The sequence below is a fragment of the Dipteris shenzhenensis genome, chromosome 8 (assembly GCF_047967505.1).
Source record: "Dipteris shenzhenensis isolate YYH24624 ecotype China chromosome 8, Dip_SZ_1.0, whole genome shotgun sequence".
Lineage (NCBI taxonomy): Eukaryota > Viridiplantae > Streptophyta > Polypodiopsida > Gleicheniales > Dipteridaceae > Dipteris > Dipteris shenzhenensis.
This window is the reverse complement of record NC_141603.1, coordinates 9,601,402-9,611,901: the sequence shown is the minus strand read 5'-3', so window position 1 is coordinate 9,611,901 and position 10,500 is coordinate 9,601,402. Positions and strand designations below refer to the sequence as shown.

Sequence of the window (10,500 nt, the reverse complement as noted above, 5' to 3'; positions counted from 1 at the left end):
TTATCATTCATTCCAAAAGCAAAAATGTGTGTTGTGAGTTGTTCTATAACTCTATAAAGGTGGTTTGAGCATAGGGTGAAAATATTAGGTGTGATAGTGGATTAATAGTGCACGTGTCTTGGGACTGGTGCCAAGCAACACTTGGTGTGCAACATAGATTATGGATACCTAAAGGATCTACAAAGAATGCTAGCCTCTTGCTAGCCTACCCTATTCCTACATTAGCTATGGCGTACTATAATCCTAGGTTGAGTGTAGACCTACCTTGGTGTCTTTTGAATACTATAATGGCAAGAGTCTAGGGGCTCTTATTGTAGTGGGATATACTTCCCCCTTGTCAAGAATGTGGCATATGTAGGCGTGTAGGTGGTTTGTTAGATTTACCTTAGTCTCCACAAGGAAATATCAATCGTCTTAGGAAATTCACTGTATCCCCATATATTTCTTTGTATGAGGCACTTCACATTACAGATCTCTAAATGTCCATGACACACAGTTTTGACCCTTTGGCCCCCTTTTGAACATATTTTTCTCATCACAATGAATTTGTGAGTTCTATAAAAGCATTTTTTTGGTGCTTTTTTAAATGTACTTTTGTGGACATTTTGATAAAAATTTATGGAGATGGATGCTTGTCATAAACAATTTTGAAAGATTCAACACCCTTGCGCACATAAGTTTCTCATCTCTAGGAATTTGTTATTGTTGTAAAAGAAAAAGTCTTCTAATCTTAATGTCTTGCCATTTGTATAAATTTTCAAGATAGTAAAGACACCATTAACCAAATCTATGATCACTTCCAAGGTTGTGAGTTTATGTCCATTGGCTACTAGAACAATTGAGGTTGAGCTTTTCATGATTCTAGGCATCATCACATTAGATCTGGCTCCTACATCCAACACATGTGCTCTCTTAATTCAACAAAAATCAATCTCCATTGTGTGTAGGTATCTATCTATTTCTTATGAGACAGTGAGTCTTTGCGAAACTTTTGGTTCTTTGCATGGAAAGTCCTTATTAAAGCTCTTTTTGCACTAAACAACAAAGGAAAAGAAGTTTGAAATGAGTGAGGTCGAGGGAGGTAGGTGACATTGAAAGAATTTCTTCAATTGTGTGAAATGGAGAGCATTGATAAGAGCTAACAAATGGGGGTCTATGTGTGACCTTTAGCTTCCTATAGGCACCAATAATTTTATTGTAATGGAGTACTTTCTACAAGTAATTTTTATTTATTTAATGAAAGTACCTTATTGATGACTTGTCTCAAACCATTGGATGCATAGGAGATGCACTTGTGTGCCACTCCATATCCACACGCTTCATATACATCCTACCTGCTCCTCAATCTGTAGGTAGTTAGGTCCTCATCCGTAGATATCTCTAGATGGGTCTCGTAGGGCCGATCTACATCGGATCATTTGTGTCTTTGGAACATGGATTCTCTTCATGACAAGTACCTCAGAGCATCTGCAATTTTGTTTAGGGTAGAAGGAATGTGTCAAATGCTACAATTTAAAAAATCTTGGCTTAATGGGACTTCCTGCTAATGTAGAATTTTTTCATTTTTATTCTCGCCATGCTTGTGGCACACAAGTTGGGAGTTGCCAAGGACAACCAAATGCACAATTTGGTGCTCTTTGGCTCAGTGCATGCCTTGGATGAGAGTATTGTATAGTGTACGTACTGTGCTTGGTTGCTAAAACTTTTGATGATGCTATCACTATACTAAAATTATTGTACATACATAATCTCTTGTTTTAATAGACTTACCATACAAACATCGTTCATAGAATTTTTACTTGTTGATATTTGGTAGACCATGCACCACATTATTATTCTCCATGGATTGTAATGATTATAAATTTAGGTATCTAAAACTTTGTATATGAGCCTTTGATGCAAAAACCTATTGCACAATGAGTATTATGCATGTTGTCTAGGTTGCATCACAATGAGTTTGTGCATGTACCATCTTAACTAAAGTGGTGTGGATGCTCTTATAACGCCATGTCCTTATGGATATGGATTGTGGTCATTTGTATTTGTTGCAACTGCATACTACTTGTTTGGTGTGAATCCTTATTGATTTTGTTTTGGCTTTGATCTACACACTCTTGCCATATGACCTTCCATTTCATAATGATAGCATATCACCTTCAACTTCAAATGGTTATGATTGTTATTGTTTTGTCAGCACCATTGATTTCCTTCGTTGCTCTTATGTTGTTGACAATCGCGTTAAGGATTTGACTCATGTCTCTCTAGCTTAGATAAGATGCCATTTGAATGCTCACTAAATGAAGAGTTCGTATTTTTCAACACCCCTCGTTTCCTTGAAAACAGAATCAATGATATCTGGTCATAAGTGTACCAAAGCCATTACAAAGGCAAAGATAAAAGATCTATTCATGATTTTTTGTCTATCATAGTTAAATGCAATATTGAAAGGTATGCCTTTAAAATAACTAAAGGGCAAGATGATTTGATTTTGCAATGCATACGTGGAACACTTGCTCGAGTATAACACATTTGGCTTCACCTCCAAATCTTTCCAATCTTTTAGTGGAGTCAAAAGCTCTGCAATCTCTAGCTAAGGTGATGACTATGCTTACTTCGCCACGCTCAAAAAGCATTGGGCAATAAGCGTGGGGTCGAGGATGAGTTGGTTTAATGTGCCATAATTACTCACCCAATCTCTTGTGATTCTACAAAACAATTATTATTGTGAGCATGATTGGGGACTGGGGATCATGCCTTGCATGATTGAAGCCATGTAAAAGAACCATGGACATAAAAGAAAACTAGCTCATATAGATGCATTTATAAAATATGATAATATATGCTTTTAGAAGTTGTTGACAAACAATTCACATTGAAAAGATAGAATATCGAGTGTCTCTTAGTACTCATAGAGTTTCTACTCATGGAGTTTCAATGCTTGGCATGGCAATGGAAAGACATATTTGGTTACATAGAAGGGTACATATATATCACACTCCACAATTCTTGCCAAATTGCTGAGATCCTCTGTATTAGTGTTGTGGATGGTTTGAAGTTGAAGGTCGCATGATGGATAATGTGTGATATCCCTACTTTCTTATCCATGAATGATGCAACACCAACTATGTTATTTCCTTTGGAAAATGAAGTTATGATGCAACCTCCATCATTTTGGTTTTTAATTAAGATATTTGTTTAAGAATAGATGACTTGGTTCCACTTCGTGTGCACTTTTTGTGGTAGTAAAAGGCTTCATATGTATGGTGTGCATATGAATGATGTTCAATTGCACAAATGTGTGTGTGTGTGGTGCATGCAAGAACATACCTAGGTGAGTGCATCATGCATTATAATACTTTTAATTTATAAGAAATGTATACAAGGGAGGGAGAGAGTAAAGTAAGGGGCCAGGGAGGGAGGGGCTGAGTAAAGTGTGGGGATAGGGACCCCAAATATTAAAGGATCTTAAAGGGAGGGATGGAAATTAAGATATTAGTCAAAGGTTACCACAAAATGATTCCATCAATAGGAGAGAGTTGTTTTGCAATTGCTACATTTTTAGCTATCTTGTATGTTGCGTGTATGGGATGTTAGTCTCTTTAGACCCTCAATCTCTTTGGGCTTTATAAAATATACGCGTATGCACTAGCCGTTTAGTTTAAAACTTTGAGATGTGTCCAGATGCTTGTCTTTGGGATATGCAGACACATGGTCATACGTGCACCTACATGTACGCATGCAATTAGGCACATGTGTACATCCATGTGCGAATCTTCATGTGCATATGCATTGGTATCCATTCACATGACCCTATTCTATCTCTTCTCTATACACGAATTGATGCATGCATGCATGACTCAACATTGACCAAAATATGTAATGCCGTGAAATGCACAAGCTGACTTAGGATTGAGCCTTAAGTTTCACTTTCTCATGTAAATTTTTTGACCATTTTGCTTGAAATACATAATGAGACAATTCTTTCATAATTACTCTAAACTTTTGTCCACCTGTTGGGTTCAATAAATGTAAATTTTGGAAGTAGATAAAATAAATGTGCCTAGTTTTCCTTCTTAAGAGTGATATTTCTTTTACCATGCTATAAACTGTAAATGATCCACTTAATGTTTTTTGTAGCATCATGCAAGTAATATTTGTGGAATTGCATAGACCTTTATGCTAAGATTAAATCTTAGCTAACCCTAGACCTTGATGTACAAGAATAAGCTAGAATTGTGTACCACTTCAAGGATGCAAGCAAGAAAGGGCATGCAAACACGTTGGAAATGGAATGTAAGAAGATAAAAAGGTTAAAAGAGAGAGAGAGAGAGAGAGAGAGAGGGGGGGCGGGGGGGGCGGTCAAAGAATAAAAGTACGCTCAAATTCTAATGGATGGATGAGATATTAAAATGGAAAGAAGTAGTTGAAGGCAAAAAGAGAGGGAGAATTTGGAGGGGAAGTTCAAAGGCTAAAAATTTGGAGGTGCATAAAACTGGGGGAACTAATAAATGCGTGCCCAAGATTTGGAGGGAACGACAGATTTAAGGGAAGTGGGGGGGGAGCTTTAAAAAGGCAAGAATTTGGGAATTACAATATTGGAGAGGAGGAAAAAGGCACTGTTGAGAGAATTAAAAAATTCCGCGATGACGTGTCAGGCGCTCACACATGCAAAAAGATGCGGCCGTTGATTAATTCAAATTAACAACGTTAACGCAGTACAAATTTATTTATTAATTAGGGTCGTGGAAGGGCAATTTTCAAACGGTTTTGAACGAATGATTAGCTGAAACGGGGCCCTGAACCAGCTCCCGTAATAATCAGGTTTAATCCTCATTTTAGACCAGCCTAAAACGATGTTACGTTTAAACTAATTCTTAGCCCACCTTTAGACCATTGGTCATGGCTTTGCCCCAACCCCAACCAATTGCATTAATTGCAAGCCCGCGTATGGCAGCCGCCTTGTAGCACTTTTGAACAACTCGTAGCAATTTGGTATTCTGGCATATCCCGCTGCCTTTGCATTTTCACAACTAGGTGCAACTTAGAATCTTAGATCTTCTCGTGCGAGAAGCCCCGTTTTGCTCTAGGAAGCAAAGTGTTGAGCTCTGCTCCTGAGAGATGTATTGTCAAATTTCTTTGTATCTTTTTCATTTCTTTTAATTTAATCCTTTTTTCTCCATGGAAAAAAAAAACCGATCGGAGGTCGAGTAGCTCCAAGTTCAAGGTGTAAGAAAAGTTGGCCTAGGCCCCAATGGCTCGCTTCTTCAATGGAGGTTGGCTCTCATGTATAGGTCTTCCGTCGACTGTCGTGGCTTGTTGGTCGTATTTTCGTGCTCTTGTTGGCATGGCTATATGGAGTGTTGGGAGTCAAGTTGTGTTTTCTCGGTCGGTAGGTGTGGGTGCTTGTAAAGAGCTAAGCTAGTTGGTGAGTAAGAGTCATGAGCTGGTGAGCTCAAATCTAAGAAATGTCAATGTTAATCTTCCCAAGATCTAAATCTTGCATACTTGCATAGGCCATGAGCAATGTGCCCCTTTTTTCGGTTGGCCAATTTTCCTATTGGGGTCCTTTTGCTGACCCCCCCACTAATATAGGGTTGGCCTCTCTTTGAAAAAAGAAAAGTGTCTCCAAGTTAGCAGAAGGAAAACATCCAATAAGAACCAAGCGTATGCCATTAACATTTGATGGTCCCTTTGGAGAAAACTTAAGAGAAATTAACTTTAAAGAAATTCCTAGACCAACCTTAAACCATTGGTAATATCATGGCCTCTAGTTGTGGCTGTCAATGCCTTGGCTAGCCAATCTTGTGGGTGTGATGATGAGTTTGTAGATACTAGTCTAGGCTTGAACATCATTGACCATCTGTAGTTGGTATATATTATTGTTGCTTTGATAGTACTTTTCTTCTTTTTCTTCTTCACATAACCCAGGGACTTGCATTTTAATGGCCATCAAGTGACGCTATGTACCCTACCAACTCATCTGTTCAGCCATCTTTGATGGTCAAGAATAGGGTTATCATGTGTAGGGAAGCTAGCTGCTGCTGCTAGTGTGGATGGTGACGTGTATTGTGTTCGTGTGGCGTGACGAATGAGCGAACGTGGCACACCCACGTATAATGGATAGGCAAGGTAGCTCGCCCATGTGCAGCCGGCGGCACACAGGGGTGGGGAAATGGGGCATGAGTGGGCGGAGTCTGGAGAAATCCAAGCATGGACAGATGACAGGCCATGAGGCGTTGGCGAGGGCAAGGATGGGATGGTGGAGAGGGAAGAACCATGGTTAAGGCAAGGAGGAATCTAGAAGGGTGTTAAAAAAACAAAGGGTAATTAGTTAATTTTTTTAATAAAAAACTGGGGGAGTGTTCACACGGGCAGGGGGTGGAACGGGTTCCCGTCATCGTCTTCATGGGTAGCCGTTTTTGAACACTTTGTGTGTTTTTGAGGAGTTCAAAAGCTTGGCAAGCTCTGGCTATGGCGGAAACCCTCACTTCCCCCTCCCTTCACCTCTTCCTCCCCTCATCCTGAACCTTTCCCACCTTTCCTCCCCCCTTTTTTCTCCCCCTTTCCCCTGCATTTCTCCTCGCATTGTCTCCTCCTTCCCCTCCTTCGTTCCCCTTCCGTTTCCTGCCTCCCACCTCTTCTTCCCGTACTCCTCCCCCCTCCTTCCCTCCATGACATGATTCCACACCCCCTGCCGCTTTCGTAGCTTTTTCGAAATCTCGTGTTTTGCGGCGAATGGAGTGCAACAAAGACGAAGCGGCTCGATCGAAGGTGATCGCCGAGGCCAAGTTCCTCCAGCATGATTTGGTTGGCGCGAAGAAGTTCGCTTTGAAGGCACGTCAGCTGTTTCCGGAACTCGATGGGCTACCGCAGTTCATCTCCGTCTTGGATGTTCATGCTACAGCTCAGGAGAAACTGCAGGGCGGCGAAACGAATTGGTATGGGATCCTGCAGGTTGATCCTACTGCCGATGAAGGTACCATCAGAAAGCAGTACAGAAAGCTCGCTCTTCTTTTGCATCCAGATAAGAACAAGTCCGTTGGTGCTGAAGCTGCTTTTAAGCACATCTCTGAAGCTTGGGGAGTGCTCTCCGACAAGACTAAGAAGGCAGTCCATGATATGAGACGAAATCCTCAGCCCTCTCAGCGCACGAAGGTATCTCTGCACAAGCAAAATGTGCCAGCTTCAAATGGTCATCATAACGTAACCCGTTCTACTCCGACTAACAAGCATCAGCCTCAACCCGCCCCTCCTCCCCCTCGTCCTCCTCCGCCTCCGTCAGTCGTGAATACTTTCTGGACCGCCTGCCCATTGTGCAAAGTACAGTTTGAATATCAGAGGATGTATGAGAACAAGAATCTGTGCTGTGTGATATGCTATAAACCGTTTTTGGCGAGACAGGTTCCTTTCATCGGTGGAACAACATTGTGGCCTCCGCAAGAGCAACAGGGCTTCTGCGTGGATACCGGAGGGATCCAGCATCCTGCTAAGAACGGGTTAGCTAATGGTAGCAAGTCGAGCACATTTGCCAACAGTAATTCGCAGTGGTCACCTTTTGGTAATGTCTCTGCAGGTAATGGGGTGCCCCCGCAGATGAACGGAAGGGAAAAGAAGGAGAAGGCAGAAGTTCAAGCACCGAAAGATGTGAGCAAAAAAGAGCAGAAGCAAAAGGTCCGGAAAAAGTGGGAGACGGATCAGAACAAAGCGAAGGCTGCAGCACAAGCCAAAGAAGTCCTTGACCGGCTTATAGCTAAATCAAAAGTAGTAATCGAGCAGAAGTTGTCATCAGACAAAGCAGCTCGATCTGAACGTCAGTTTACAGCAGCTAATACAGCATTTGTGTGGCCCGAGCAATCTGCGGTGTCAGAACAGTGGAATTCCTCCGGCCAGCGAGCACCTTCAGGAAAGGCCAGCCCAGTCAAGGTCCATGCTTCAAGCATTGGGAATGAAGGGAAAGAGAACAGATTTGTACCAGAAAATAGGGATGCAGATAAGACGGCATCACCTGCTCCCTCAATTGCTAAATCAGCGACTCGTAAATCTCCAAGGGACAAAAAGAATACACCTACTAAAGCCGAACCTGTTGAAGTACAGGATGAAATGTCCGCGGCAAAGAAGACCAGAGTAGATGTACCCATTGAACATGTATTTGAAGAGAGACATGGTGGCGAGTCAAACGTCCCCTCCAACACAGAGAAGGTGGAGATCTTACAGCCATACTTAGGGGCAGACGCAACCACATGCGGAATGGACTTGGATTCTGAGCCTGTAGCTGCCGATGCTATGAATGTGCCGGATGCAGATTTCTTTGATTTCGACAAGGATCGTACTGAGCATCATTTCTTGGTTGGGCAGATATGGGCTGCTTATGATGATGATGATGGAATGCCCCGGTATTATGCTCGAATCAGCAAAGTTATCTCCAGACAACCGTTCAAAATACAGATATCTTGGCTCGAGGCACGTTGTCCCTCAGATGAGACAGTAGCCTGGCTGGAGTCTGGTTTCTCATACACATGTGGGGAATACAAATTGGGAGAGACTGTGACTACTGAATATATCAACACATTTTCACACTTGATGAAGTTTGAAAAGGTGCAGAGAGGAGGATTCAAAATTTATCCTAGGAAGGGTGAAGTCTGGGCTTTATATAAAAGCTGGAATACCTTGAAGACAAAAGATGCAAAGCAAGGGTATGAAATGGTAGAGGTGCTTACAGATTTTACAGATGATTTGGGTATACAAACTTCTATCCTTGTTAAGATTGAAGGGTTCAAGGCATTATTCTCGAGGCAGATTGGAGGTCAGTGTGAGCAGTGGATCTCCCCCAATGAGTTGCGGAGGTTTTCACATCAGGTCCCTGCTCACCATCTCGCTGCAGAACAAGCACCAGGGATTCAAGACGGGTGCTGGGAGCTTGATCCTGCCTCAATTCCAATGGACCTGATCACTGGAAGCCAGGTGACATAGGTCCAAAGCTGCTATCAAAACGTTTTTGGAAGCTGAAGACTTGGGACAGCTGACAGGTCTTGTGTATGTCCCGGTACTACTGATGAGGTATTGCTGTACAGACTGGATTCACAGAGGGAAGCTCTTTCACATTCAGCCTTCAGTAGAGATGCCGTTGTAACTTTAGTCAAATTTTGAATCTGTCACGAAATGGTGTCAGATTTTCTTTTTGAGAAAGTCCTATGGAACAAATTGGCGGTATCGATGGGTTCATAGTCCCGGCTTAGATGTGGCCTTTGTCAAAGAGCTTTAAATGGTAGCTTCTAATAGGGCATTGCCAGCTCGTGGCTAACTTTTGGTGTGCTAATATGTCCTTGAAGGTTAGCTTTAAGGTATCCTATATAACCTGTAGCTTCAGGCATGACTCTTTATTTTCTTGTGCACATATCTTGAATAGAGCTTGTATTGCTCGAATTTTGACTTAGGCATTATGTGCAAGTTCATAGACGTAAGGGCTCATGTTTTAAACTCTCATTCTCTAAATGATGGGAAATACGTTCCTTTCTTGTTTTTTTTGGCAAAGAAACCCTCCTTATGTTTCTACTCATGTTTCAGGGTAAGTTTTTTGCGAGGGGGGGCTTTTGTTTTCTTCACAATGTGGTTGCAAGGGAGATCATACTATTTGATAATATAAGGGTAATCATACTATTTGATAATATCAATGTAGTTGCTGGCCCTTATTTAAGTTTAATACCCTGTTTACTCTACATACTTTTTTGATTGGATCACTTTCGAATACTTTATCGTCTCTCTTTCAGGGTTCAGGTGCTCCTTGTAGGCTTAATGCCTCAGGTTAAGCTGAACTTTTTTAGAAGGGGGTTTACATTTTTCTTTCTACCAAGAGGTATGTTCTTATTTGAACCAGGTTGGTGTCACACGTCTTGCAGGACGTGGTTATCTGACTCTCTTCATTTTATATGCACCTTTATTTTGGGGCCTAATACAACGTTTACTGTGCTATGTCCCAACAGTTCTTGGTTTTTGTAAATTCTGTAATCTTTTGGTCATAGCTTAGGACAGTGTCCTTAAATTCTCCAGAGTGAGTTATCAGTTTGCAATGCTGCTGGGAGGCCAGTGAGTTGGGAGTTCTGGTTATTGTTAAGAGCCCTTGCTGTGTTACCCTGATTTCTATGCTGCATTAAACGGAAGTGTGAAAAAACTTCTGATGTGGAATTGTGGACATTGTCACATTCTTCTCCTCTCTGGGGCATGGCTGGTATCTGTACCTTTTAAAATTGTTGGATTATGGAATTGTGTCTGAGAGCCTATTTTTTTGGAGAATCACTAATTTTAAGAGATTTGCACCCGTTGCTTCTGCATTCTTGGGGTGCATGCATACATATATACAATAAATACATACATCCATGTGTGCATGCTATGTATACTTGTGCCTGTATGTATGTACGTATGTGGATGGATATGTCTGCGTCTATCAATCTAGTAAAAATTCGTTCTCTTCTAATTGGCAATCTGTCATTTGGGTCTTTATAA

At 41.5% G+C, this 10,500-nt stretch overlaps 1 protein-coding gene across 2 annotated transcripts; it reads left to right on the top strand.

The window, feature by feature from the left end:
• Nucleotides 1-6,451: 6,451 nt before the first annotated feature.
• LOC147899074 (uncharacterized) lies at nucleotides 6,452-9,870 on the top strand. 2 transcript variants are annotated; one of them, XM_087377997.1, is made up of 3 exons: nucleotides 6,452-9,341; nucleotides 9,565-9,645; nucleotides 9,768-9,800. In XM_087377997.1, exon 1 carries the CDS (start codon nucleotides 6,736-6,738, stop codon nucleotides 8,968-8,970), a length of 2,235 nt encoding a protein of 744 aa, XP_087234123.1. In that variant the 5' UTR covers nucleotides 6,452-6,735; the 3' UTR covers nucleotides 8,971-9,341; nucleotides 9,565-9,645; nucleotides 9,768-9,800. The 2 variants fall into 2 exon arrangements, with proteins under 2 accessions (XP_087234123.1, XP_087234124.1); XM_087377998.1 differs by lacking the exon at nucleotides 9,565-9,645 and having other exon boundaries at nucleotides 9,768-9,870.
• Nucleotides 9,871-10,500: the final 630 nt, after the last annotated feature.

Bases quoted from the DNA above. Each gene is read 5' to 3' on its own strand.
- LOC147899074 (XM_087377998.1), top strand. From the start codon at position 6,736: ATGGAGTGCAACAAAGACGAAGCGGCTCGATCGAAGGTGATCGCCGAG.